This window comes from Musa acuminata, chromosome BXJ1-10 (genome assembly GCF_036884655.1).
Source record: "Musa acuminata AAA Group cultivar baxijiao chromosome BXJ1-10, Cavendish_Baxijiao_AAA, whole genome shotgun sequence".
Taxonomy (NCBI): domain Eukaryota; kingdom Viridiplantae; phylum Streptophyta; class Magnoliopsida; order Zingiberales; family Musaceae; genus Musa; species Musa acuminata.
In genome coordinates this window covers 34,793,156-34,806,687 of record NC_088336.1, presented here as the reverse complement: position 1 = coordinate 34,806,687, position 13,532 = coordinate 34,793,156, and the positions used below count along the sequence as shown (strand labels likewise).

The following is a 13,532-nucleotide window of genomic DNA, read 5'->3' as shown; positions in this document are numbered from 1 at the left end:
ATTTTCACCGCTGTATTTAGGGCACGGGTGCGAATTTTGAGGACGCCGTTCTCATCTGGTTCAATCGAACCAGAGCCTCAAATTGACTTGACTCGTGCTCGACAGAACCTGATTCAGGCATGCGCCTGGGCTGCACCCGGTTGAACTCTCTCGCCCGGCCCACTCATCGGGCTCTCATTGACTTCAATGGCTTCAGCTGTAGTAAAGAACTTTCTCTCAAGAAAGCCATAATCTAAATCAGTGAGAATTTGCCAATAAAGCCAACAAGTGCAAACAATCACACTAATAACAATAGCCATAAAATATCCGAACTATTTATGCTTTGTGTAAGAAAACATATATATATATATATATATATAGTCAAATTTAAAGCATTCAAATCTCTTTCTACTGTTACAAGTACATTGTCCTTCAATTCACAAACTAAACCAGCAAATATAAAATTTGATGATTTAAATATAAGTTATATTTAAGACTTAGTCACCATTTCAGAATCATCCATTTCAAAAATTGTGAATTCAAAATTTGGAATAAAAATCGAATCGGCAAGAATTGGTTTCGGTTTGATCCATTTCGATTCAAGTTTGAACCAATAATTTTTTATTATTTTATTTAAAAAATAATTTAAAAAATAATTTTTTAATATTTTTTAATATTTGAAGACAATGGATGTATGATTTTTTAATTTTATAAAAAATCGAATCCGCAAAAATTGGTTTCGGTTTGATCCATTTCGATTCTAGTTTGAACCAATATTTTTTTATTATTTCATTTAAAAATAATTTATAATATAAAAAAAAATTATATTTTTTAAAATTTTTGAAGACAATGGATGTATAACTATAATGAGTATAAATATATAATGATATAATAAATTATTTGATGTAAAATTATGTAACATTTTATAAATATTTAATCCTTATTTATAAATAAAATTTTTGTTTTCGCATATGGTCTCTTAGTTCTATTTCGTCGTCTTTATCTATTCATCAATATATGCTTGAGATTTAATTAATTAGATGGGCATGCTTAATCTACTTTCATCTATGATCCTTTCTTTTATGTTCAAATCTTGATCCATAACTATCATCGGTACTAAGGTTGCTAGTATTCATTATCGACATTGAAAATGATATTATATATCATGTCCATGATCTTATAATAGGAAACTCTATACTTATAGTATTGTCACCAAATTCAAAAGAAGTTGTTAGATACATATTAAGCTTGTGTTTGATGATCCCTTTGATTTTTTAATCTTTGTAACAATAGTTTTTCTCCCTTACAAATTTTGTTATCTCCGATGACTTGATCCATTGATGGAGAAGTTTGAAAGGTACCTTGTTGTCTACTATAGTTAGCACTATAATAGTTATATAAGTTAACAATTAATTTTTTAATATCTCTAATTTTATGACCAATATTATTGACCGCTAAACTTTCATAATAAATGGTTAAATAATTGAATAATTACTAAAGTCATATGTAATTAAATAAATCGATAGAAATAAAAAATAATTTATCCTTTTTTAATTTTCTAATCACTATTGTCATATTTAAATTATTATCATATTGATATTCTTATAATTCACCAAGCATATTAATGCAAACAACCAAAAAAATATGCACAGTAAGATAATAAACACCAGTAAAAGTATATATTACATTATTAAACAGTTTCAAAATCTTTAAAATTTTATCCCACACATTCCAATGTTGCAAATATAAGCGAACTTTCATAATATTATTTGTAATAAAAATATATAATAACTATTTATATTCAAAATATTTTTTAAAGAGTTTATATATTGAATTCCATCAGGTAAAAACATCGCTAGAAAATCTTCTAATCTTTTTTATCATTTAAATTATAAAATCTGCCTTATTTTTTTCATTAACTTCACAAGAATAAAATAGCTTGCTTAATAGGAGATATAGATGTGTGCATATTATTACCTACCCTGATAATTGTTCTCTTAATACAATTAAACTGTTACTATAAAAAAAAAAATAAAAAAATAGAGATACAACCAATTAAACTGTTACTATAAAAAAAAATTAGAGATACAACCAACAACGTAGCTCAAATTCAATAATAAGTCTGTGAATTAGCTAGATGTGGTAGAAACAGAACACAAAAGCTTGATATTTTGGTTACCTTTCCCAAGTAATTGACTCCCCCCAAACTCCAATTTCTGAGACATCAGCATATATGAATCAGTATTCTTTTGTTGTAGAAAAAGATAAATAAAATAAAAATCCCAAAATCAACATGGAAGTTCTACTCTAATAAACTCTTGGAGAATTTAAATTGTCACAAATGTAAAATGATTTAAGTTTCGGTCAGCATGCATTAGGTTTACACTTGCAATCCTAGTTTTCCGCAACAACGTGGTGCTTTCCCTGCACGGCAGCAACATAGGAATCATATAGAGCAATAAATTTCTCCTCGCCTAGCAGGAAAAGAAATTTCTTTCGGAACTCCTCTAAAAGCAATAATTTATTTTGCATGGTCCAATCACTATCAATCCAATAACAATAATATGAGTACATTTGAACTCCAAATATCAATATAAATAAAAACATGATAATTATTTTTATAAAGATTATATAAAGTGCGAGCAAGAGTGATATGAAAATTCATTATGTGATATGATTTAAAGCCTATTGATAATAATCAATAAATCCAACTTGTTCACCAAAACTAAAAAATAAATATTTAACAAAAAATAAATATAGCTAATGTTTCATTATTTTTTCAATAGAATAATAAAAAGTGAGATTAGTAGGATATCTGAAAATTTACGTTTGACTTTCACCGTGGATGTTTCTTGGTAATATACTTTCAAAATATTCTATATCTTCTTTCTTCTTTATATTTAAAAATTTGATCTCAATAATTACATATGATATGGAAGGAGCCATCGGTGTTTCAGACATTTTTAAAGTATAACTTAGAAGATGTCTAACTTGGTCATCATATCTTCTTCCTTCTATATTTTTAAAAGCCATCATATCAACATCTTAACATCAACATTGATATGTTGGTTTTCTTGAATTAACAAGATCTAATTTCCAAAAGCCTCTTATATGGTAAAGTGATAGCTTCCACTTGCCATCGGATTAAGAAAAGAGCATCAAACCGTTCAACCTTCAACAACAAGTAATCTGGAAAAAAATAAAAGATTTTTCGGGTATCTATAGGATTTTTAAATTTTTTTTCCTAAAATATCTTCATAACTAGCTATTATTTGCTTATTGGAAGGACTAATTTATTTTCTAATTTTTAATATTTTAATTATAAAATAATTAAAGTACCCCTAAATATAGCTAATTTGACATTCATTCGATTGTTGGTCCAAGCACAGACTATTGGGCTCAATTGTTTAAGCCCAATTATCCATCGACAACCTATTTGATCGAGGTTTTTATCTATATAGAATACCATCAAATAGATGGTTTAAATAGGAAGCAGAATAATCAATTATGGGATCATTGATTCTAATTTTTCAAACCTAGGAACCTCAATTAAATTACCCCCGGTAAATTACGATTTGATTTACAATCAACCGTCGATTCTGGTTTGATTCAATTCAAACCAGTCATATTTATACCTAAATAAATGCATTGATTATATTGTGATTCAAAACCGTCGTAACAAACTAGTTGTGATTTAGTTAGGACTAGTTATACCTAACTAAATGCAGTAGTATGTCATAACTTACATATACATCCCAACAGAAGTAGTTTGTCATAATTAGTTTCAAGTATCTTTCTTAGATGATAACTTTACCTTACAGAAATATAGATGATTTTTGTTGAGGCCTGATGAAAAAAAAAAAGAAAGACAAAAGTAGTTGATAATGCTGCAATTTAATAGGTTCTTCCTATGATCAAAAACACGTATGTATAAAGTGCTCGAGAAACAATTCAATAAGATAATTATTTAAAGTACTAAAGGATATTGTTTGGTTCAAAAACTATTGCTGAAAAATGTAAACTCCATTTGTATTTTTTTATTATCCAAAATCTTACAAATACAAATCTTTTATGTCTTTTCACAATTTTTAAAAAGAATTTTACACTCTTCAACATCATAACCTGATTTATAATCAATAGTTCCCCCACAATCATCCAACAATATATTTTGTTCACTTTTCTACTCTTTCCTCTTATAATTTTTTATTAAGTTAAAATTTTAGTAACTAAACATATCACTAAAAAAATAATGATACTATTCCTTATGTTGAAGACACCAAAATGATAATACAATAGTATAAGAAAAAAATGAAGTTTCATAACATAATAGAAGCAAAAATTACATATACTATTCTCTTGAATTCTTAGTAGTCAATGTTTATATATTCTTCAAAAGAATAGCAACAGTTATCTTTTAAATTCTTCGGGAACTTCTGAAAACAATCTTACACTCTTCAGCATCATTGTTAGCTTATAATCCGTAGTCGCTCAACAACCATCTAATAATCTTCTCTATCCAATCTTTTGAATCTTTCCTCTTAGAATCTTTAGTTAAATTAAAATTTTGTCAACTAAACATATTATAAAAAATAATAATACTGTTTCTTATATTTAAGACACTAAAATGATAATACAACATTACATTAAAAAAAAAAGAAGCTTCATAACTTACTGTAGATATATGCCATAGATGTGTTCATTTTATTACCTACCTAGTAATTGTTCTCTTAATATAATTCAACTATTATTATCAAAAAAATAGATATGCACCCAATGCAGCTCAAATTCAATAATCATTCTGGGTATGAACTCAAACATAAACATAAATGATCAAAAATGCATGGGCGTTAATAGTTAAATAAAACAAAATACGGGAGCCACGTTGGGTCTATTAGATCGCACAAGCAAAGTAAAACACACGATCTAATTATATAACAATACAGATGTGTATCAAACTTAAAATAGATCGGCTGTTTAATGCGTTCGATTAAACAGTTAAACTGTACTTAATTATTTAATGAGCGAGTGTGGATATGACTACAACAAAAATGTTAAAGAGTCATACCCACATCTGTGGTTGCCTTTGAAGTATTTTCCGTCCAAGCGGCTCTTACATAATTCTTTGAGATGTCCCCATTCAAAAGGAAGGTATCCTTATTAAATTAGATCACAATCATCTAAATGACAGCACAGTAATCAATATGGCTGGCAGAATCAGGTAAATATGATAGAAACAGAAAACAAAAGCATGATATTTTGGTTACCTTTCTTAAGTAATTGACTTTCCCCCACACCAATTTCTGAGACATCAGCATAAAAGAATGAGTACCTTTTGTTGTAGAAAACATAAATAGAAGAACAATCACCAAATCAACAGGGAAGTTATACTCCAAGAAACTCAAGGAGAATTTTAAATCGTCACAAATGTAAAATGATTAAGTTGCAGTCAGCATAAAATAGGTTTACACTTTGTCTTAAGGAAGCACTTGCAATCCTAGGTTACCGCAACAACATCGTGCTTTCCCTGCACAGCAACAACATAGGAATCATATTGAGCAATAAATTTCTCATTGCGTAGCAGGAAAAGGAATTTGTTTCTGAACTTCTCTTCAGAGAGCAGGATGACAGATAGCAGGTCATGTCCTTTATCCAGCAATTTATTCTGATAAAGAAAATTCATAACTTCATATCGAGGTCTCAACCTCTTCTCCAAGCTATATGTAAGAAGCACGGGATGACCAATGATATATGTCAGCTCACAACCAGCTTCCTTCATCAGGAATGTCATCTTGTCAGATAAGTTCTTCTTTGAGTAATTCCAAATGACTGGATACCTCCTGAATGCAGCAAGGCTGTCTGGTTGGGACCACCCAAAGCTCATCAGGATTGCAAAAGTAGCATGAAACCTAGACCAGCTCAGGGTCATGACTGTTAAAAGTGCCTGAGGGAACATTTTACAGTCACGTGACACACCCAACTCCTCAACATGTTTGATAGATTCGTCGATACATTTGTTCGTTCGACAAAAAAAACTCGGTACTGCCACCAACATCTGCGTGATGCATTGCTCACTGATGCCACATTCCCTCAAGAGAGATATATTGGGCTCAACCTTTCGAGCCACGCTAGAAGTAAGGAGAAACATGTTCCTCCTGCTGGCTTTAATTAATCTCTCATTAGAACCAAGTAGTGACCTCCAGAAGTCGATCCTTGGTTGGATATCACGTAAATAGAGCAGACACGGAGATGATGAAACCAGCTGAACTATTTCAGTGTCAGAAAATCCCATGTCCTGCAAAGATCTCATCCTGGGCTTCAGGATAGTCTCTACGTTAGCACGTAGAAGCCTGGGTTCCCTCTGCAAAAGCTTCATGACTAGTGGATCACTCCAACCGCTCTGCTTGAAGAACTCAATGGAAGGACTTGAACTTGAAAGTTCTTTTTCACAGATGCGATCCTTGGCCCTTTTTGCAGCCTCTTTTGAGGAAAGTTCAAATGACTCAAGGGGGTCGACCAACGTAAAGTTGGATCCATTATTTGAACTGTGCTCTTCGGCAGTGGAAAAGCTAAACAGACTGCAGAGTTGATAGGAGGAAACATGGACGGTGGACTTGTTACACGAGAGAAGGCAAAAGAGCCTCTTCTGCACCAAAAACATTGTCTTTTGAGGCAGTATCACGTACTGTTTGCAGAAAAATACAAGAAAAGTAGTCTTAATCTGCCCTCTCCAAGTCCAAATTCCTCTTCTACCTCAAATCAAGGATGTTGAAAACTTTCTACTAATCATCTGTCTCAGACAACATTCCTATACCACTCGTGTTAATCCACATGCATTCAGCACCAATCAGACATTTCTTGCAGAGATAAGTCTCTAAATGGTGTTTGAGAGTTGATAACGAGTACCTATAATTCGTTACTCATTCAAATGCTCACATCAGAGCAATTCTCCACCACTGAAATGCTGGCATCATATAACACTAGAGCACAGACACTATCTTCCACTTATTTTTATATTGTAGTTGGTGGGTTTAGACACTACCAAGCATCCTATATCCCTGTAGCAATTTAAAAACCATATCAAATGTATCTTCATCAAATATGCTGCATAAGAGTGGCATAGACATTTACAATGTCGATCGTATACAGACGATACTCAAGTTTATACTTATAGGTTGAACATCAATGACTTGCAAATGGTACTACAAAATTCAGAATAACTGGAAGATGCATAATGTTTTCTCTAACATCAGATTCACTAATGTCCTACAACTAAAATCTGAAACATTTCAAATGAGCTCTACCAGAGTAATTGATCCATTTCATCAAGAATGTAAAGAGATGATCTAGTTAAAAGTCTAGCAAGACTGGTAAGCAGAGAAGACACTGTTTAATTAATTAACAAGGGTAATTTGTAAGGTTCGACATGCTAAAAAGGGCATTGTTGATGATGATGAGCAACTTGACAAAAAAAAAAAAACAACATAGCTGGAAGACCAGAGAAAGGCAATAAATTTTCTGAAAAATGAATAAAGAGATAAGAAAACTGCCTCAATCAAGAAATGCTACTGATTTATTTGGTTCTATGCTGATAAAGGAACTTAATTTATGAGAAAGATTGGTCATGTAAATAACTTCAACAACAGTAAAAAAAAATTATATGTGGCGTCAGCTAAATATCAATAATGAAGAAAAAAAAAGCCTAGATCAGTGAGAATTTGCCAATAAAACCAGCAAGTGCAAACAACCACAATAATAACAAAAGCCATGATGTCCAAACTATTCATGATCAGCCATATGGATCTTCTGCATCATTGAACTCTGTATAAGAAAATATCTGTAGTTAAAGTAAGAGCATTCAAATCTCTTTCTGTTGTTACTGGAAAAGGCCCCTTCAAATCACCAACTAAACCAGCAAATACAAGATCTGACAATTCAAATATAAGCAGGACTGTGTGTTTTGAGGTACGAACAAGCCTCAAGTAGCTGAGATAGTTGCTTTCAGCACTACAGCAGAGAACACACTATGCTGACATAAAGGTGTAAGGTTATACCTAACCAAATACATTTGAGATTTTGGGTCTATTTTCAGGTTTGGAAATCAAGTCAAATTCTATTTGTTTACTCAACTTGTAGTTTAGATTGAGTCGAGTCCTTTGTAACATTTGGGGTTTTGTGTTGAAATTTTCTGATGTGCTTGAAAAGGTTTGATGAACCAAACACTTCATCAAAATAAGCAGTTGCTGTTGAGGGAGCTTCTTTCGGGAAACCTAGTCAAATTAGTATTATCTTAGGTATATTTTTAATTAAAATGCTTCACATGAGGAATAGTCCGACTTGTGCATGATTCTATTGACAAATAATTATGATTTTCTTTGGACAGTGACCCAATTATTGTCTCTGCTATCTCTTGTTTTATCTTTTCCGTGTTTTTTTATTTTTCTCTAAGACTCCCCAATTCTCTTTGCTCTTTATAAAAGCAGCACTTCTCCTGCTTTCTATCTTAACAACAGTATTTAACTTGCATACTGTGACTTGCTATTTCTTTAAAGTAAATGCTCAAAACATGCTGCTGACTACTTGTTGGGAGGGTAGCGGGTAACTATCAGGGAGAAGGAAAGGGGACGGGAAGATGTATAGAGAGGGCGAAGAGGGGTGTAGAGGAGGGAGACGGGGGCTTGTCGGGCGCTGTCGGGTCCGGAGCAAGATAATGGAGAGGGGGCTGTCGGGTCCGGAGTAGGAAAACTGAGAGGGGACCGTTGGGATCGGAGTAGGAAAACGGGGGGCGGGGACTGTGATGAAGTGGAGGAGGGGGATGGATCGGGGAAGAGGGGCGGGGGGCTGCGATGAACGGGTGAAAGAGGGTGGAGGAGGATGGTGTCGGGGAATCGGGAGAGCTGCGACGAAAGGGGGAAGAGGGAGGAGAAGGGATTGTGTGACGGCGAAGGAGGAGGAGGAGGAGTAAGAGAGAGATACCGGGCGCTGTACCGTTCGCTGACGGAGAGGAAGCCGCAGCATCCACCGTTCGTCGAGGAAAACGCCGCAGCTATAAGAGCCCGACGGAGGAAGATGCCGTCGCTTCAGCCGCCTTTCGCCAAGTAAAACGCCGCATTCGCGGTCGCTATATAGGAGGAGACAGTTTGACCGCTGCAGTTAGGGCATGGGTGGGAATTTTGAGAATGCCGTTCTCATCTGGTTCAATCGAACCAGAGGTCCAAATTGACTTGACTCGGGCTCGACGCAACCTGAATCACCGCGGGCGCCTGGGCTGCACCGGTTGAACTCGCTCGCCCGGCCCACTAATCGGGCGGCCGGTGACATCAATGGCTTCAGCTGTAGTGAAGAACTTTCTCAATAAAACCATAATCTAAATCAATGAGAATTTGCTAATAAAGCCAACAAGTGCTAACAATCACACTAATAACAAAAATCCGTAATATCCGAACTATTTATGCTCTATGTAAAAAACATATGTAGTCAAACTTAAAGCATTCAAACCTCCTTCTACTGTTACAAGTAAATTGTCCTTCAATTCACAAACTAAACCAGCAAATATAAGATTTGATGATTTAAATATAAGTTATATTTAAGACTTAGTCACCATTTCAGAATCATCCATTTCTAAAATTGTCAATTCAAAATTTTGAATAAAAATCATAAGTTTTTATTATTTCATTTAAAAATAATTTAAAATATAAAAAGTTTTATAATTTTTTAAAATTTTTGAAGACAATGGATGTATAACTATAATAAGTACAAGTATATAATGATATAATAAAATATTTGATGTAAAATTATGTTAAATTTATAAATATTTAATCCTTATTTATAAATAAAATTTTTGTCCTTCTATTTCATCGTCTTTATCTAATCATCAATAGATTTAACTAATTAAATGGGCATGGTTAATCTACTTTCATCTAGGATCTATTCTCTTATGTTCAAATCTTGATCCATAACTATCATCCATACAAAGGTTGCTAGTATTCATCATCAATATTGAAAATGATATTATCACACACATTCAAAATGTTGCAAATATAAGCAATCTTTCATAATATTATTTGTAATAAAAATATATAATAACTATTTATATTCAAAATATTTTTTAAATAGTTTATACATTGAATTCTATAGACAGAAACATCTCTAGAAAATCTTCTGATCTTTTTATCATTTAAATTATAAAATCTGTCTTATTTTTTCGTTAACTTCACAAGAATAAAATAGCTTACTTAATAGGAGATATAGATGTGATCATATTAGTAATTGATCTCTTAATACAATTAAAACATATTAAAGGAATTTGTTTCTGAACTTCTCTTCAGATAGCAGGATGACAGATAGCAGGTCATGTCCTTTATCCAGCGATTTATTCTGATCAAGAAAATTCATAACTTCATATCGAGGTCTCAACCTCTTCTCCAAGCTATATGTAAGAAGCACCGGACGGCAAATGATATATGTCAGCTCACAACCAGCTTCCTTCATCAGGAATGTCATCTTGTCACATAAGGTCTTCTTTGACAAAGACCAAATGGATGGATGCTTCCTGAATGCAGCAACGCAATCTGGTTGGGACCACCCATAGCTCATCAGGGTTGCAAAGGTAGCATCAAGCCTGGACCTGCTCAGGGTCACGACTGTTAAAAGTGCACGAGGGAACTTTTTACAGTCTCGTGACACACCCAACTCCTCAACATGTTTGATCGCTTCCTTGATACATTTTTCTGTATGACATAAAAAACTTGGTAGTCTCACTACCATCTGCGCGATGTGTTGCTCACTGATGCCACATTCCCTCAAGAGAGATATATTGGGCTCAATCTTTTGAGCCAAGCTAGAAGTAAGGAGAAACATGTTCCTCCTGCAGGCCTTAATTAACCTCTCATTAGAACCAAGAAGTGACCTCCAGAAGTTGATCCTCGGTTGGATGTCACGTAGAAGGAGCACATTCGGACTTGATGAAACCAGCTGAACGATTTCAGTGTCAGAAAATCCCATGTCCTGCAAAGATCTCATCCTCGGCTTCAGGACAGTCTCTAAGTTAGCATGTAGAAACCTGGGATCCTTCTGCATAAGCTTCACGACTTGTGCATCAGTCCAACCGCTCTGCTTAAAGAACTCAATGGAAAGACTTGAACTTGAAGATTTTGTGTGACAGGTAAGACAATTGGCTGTTTTCGCAGCCTTTTCTGAGGTAAGTTCACATGATTGAAGGGGGTCGACCACTCTAAAGTTGGATTTATGATCTGAACTTTGGTCTTTCGAGGTCGAAAAGCTGAACAGACTGCAGAGTTCAAGGGAGGAAAGATGGATGGTGGACTTGTTACATGGGAGAATGCAAAAGAGCCTCTTTTGAACCAAAAACATTATATTCTGAAGCAGTGTCACATACTGTTTGCAGAAAAATAGAAGAAAAGTAGTTTTATTGCTGCCCTCTCCTAGTCCAAATGCCTCTTCTACCTCAAATCAAGCGCATCCGAACTAAATATATTTTCTGTATCTGCTTCCAACCAAAAGGAGGTTGAAAGCTTCCAACTAATCATCTGTATCGGATAGCATTCCCCGACTAATCACGTAAATCCACCTGCATTCAGTTCCCATTAACCATTTCGTTCAGATGTCAGCCTCTAAATGGTGTTTGAATGTTGATTAAGAGTACCTTTGATCATTTACTTATTACCATGCTCACATCCAAGTTATTAACCACCACTGAAATAATGTCTTGATATGACACATGCACACTGACACTACCTTCCGCTATTTATCTATTGTAGGTAGTAGCTATAGAAACTGTGAAGCACACTATATCCCTGCAGATATCGAAAAATTATATCAAATGCATTTTCATCAAATATGCGGCATAAGAGTGACAAAGGCATTTACTATGTTGATCGTATACAGATGATATTCAACTTTGTACTAATAGGTTGAACATCAGTCGATGACTTGCAATGGGTACTTCAGCATTAAGATTAGGTGGACGATGCAAAATGTTTTGCCTAACATCAGATTCACTAATGTCCTACAACTAAAACCTGTAACAGTTCAAATGAGCACTTCCAGAATAATCGATCCTTTTCAACAAGAATGTAAAGAGATGATTTTGTTATAGGTCTAACAGGACGGGTAATTAGAAAACACACTGTTTAAGAAATTAACAACAGTAATTTGTGAGGTTCAACATGCTAAAGAAGCCACTGTTGATGATGTGCAGGGAAAGCACATATAACTAACGGCGAAGGAGGAAGAGGAGGAGGAGGAGGAGTAAGAGAGAGATACCGGGCGCTGTCACCGTTCGCCGACGGAGAGGAATCCGCAGCATGCACCGTTCTCCGTGGAAAACGCCGCAGTCGTGGTCGCTGTAGAGGAGGAGACAGTTGAACCGCAGCATTTAGGGCACGGCTGCGACTTTGAGGATGCCGTTCTCATCTGGTTCAATCGAACCTTAGTTCCAAATAGACTTGACTCGGGCTCGACACAGCCCAATCAGGCGGCGCCTGGGCCGCACCCGGTTGAACTCATCCGCCCGGCCCACTTATCGGGCGCCCGGTGTCGTCAATTGCTTCTGCTATAGTATAGTACAGAACTTTAAACAACCTATCATCGATGAAGAAAAATTAACATTTTATTGAGAATCTTCACTGGCATAATCTAAATCAGTGAGAATTTGTTGACAAATCCAACCAGTGCAAACAATAACAATAGTAACAAAATCCATAATATCCAAACTATTTATGCTCTGTGTAAGAAAACATATGTAGTCAAATTTAAAGCATTCAAATCCCAGTTGTTCTCTTGTTATTGTTAGTAGGGTTTAGGGCAAGAGATTTAGATTTGTATATTTATTATTCTCATAGTGGATTATCTCTAGTTTATCCCGTGGTTTTTATCATTCACATTGGAGATGTTTTCTACGTATATCTTGGTTGTATATTTGATTGTGATTTTATTTAATTCCACTGCATATCATGACCTGCTAGTATTTGTTCATATACAAAGGTTATTTCGCTTTATATCCTCATCATAAAAGCCATCATATCAACATCTTAACATCAACATTGATATATTGGCTTTCTTGAATTATCAAGATCATGTTTCCAAAAGCCTACTCAATGGTGAAGTGATAGCTTCCACTTGCCATCGAATTAAGAAAAGAGCATTAAATCGTTCAAACTTCAACAAGTACTTAATATGAGAAACAATAAAAGATTTTTTGGGGTATCTATAGGGTTTTTAATTTTTTTTTCTTAAAATATCTTCATAACTAACTATTATTTGCTTATTGGAATGACTAATTTATTTTCTAATTTTAATATTTTTAATTATAAAATAATTTAAGTATCCCTAAATATAGCCAATTTGACATTCATTCGATTGTTGGTCCAAGCACATACTATTGGGCCCAATTGTTTAAGCCCAATTATCTATCTACAACCTATTTGATCGGGGTTTTTATCTATATAAAACACCATCAAATCGATGGTTTAATAGGAAGCGGAATAATCAATTATGGGATCATTGATTCTAATTTTTCAAACCTAGGAACCTCA

At 34.2% G+C, this 13,532-nt stretch overlaps 1 protein-coding gene across 4 annotated transcripts; it reads right to left on the bottom strand.

Annotated features, from left to right (window-relative positions):
* Positions 1–5,349: 5,349 nt before the first annotated feature.
* LOC103969665 (uncharacterized) lies at positions 5,350–12,398 on the bottom strand. 4 transcript variants are annotated; one of them, XM_065085129.1, is made up of 3 exons: positions 12,262–12,384; positions 8,953–9,309; positions 5,350–7,034 (listed from the first exon to the last, which is right to left on the bottom strand). In XM_065085129.1, the coding sequence occupies exon 3, from the start codon at positions 6,635–6,637 to the stop codon at positions 5,474–5,476; it is 1,164 nt and encodes a 387-aa protein (XP_064941201.1). In that variant the 5' UTR covers positions 6,638–7,034; positions 8,953–9,309; positions 12,262–12,384; the 3' UTR covers positions 5,350–5,473. The 4 variants fall into 4 exon arrangements, 3 of the variants coding, with proteins under 3 accessions (XP_064941201.1, XP_064941203.1, XP_064941202.1); XM_065085131.1 differs by having other exon boundaries at positions 8,965–9,309; XM_065085130.1 differs by having other exon boundaries at positions 5,350–9,309.
* Positions 12,399–13,532: the final 1,134 nt, after the last annotated feature.

Bases quoted from the DNA above. Each gene is read 5' to 3' on its own strand.
- LOC103969665 (XM_065085130.1), bottom strand. From the start codon at position 6,637: ATGTTTTTGGTGCAGAAGAGGCTCTTTTGCCTTCTCTCGTGTAACAAG.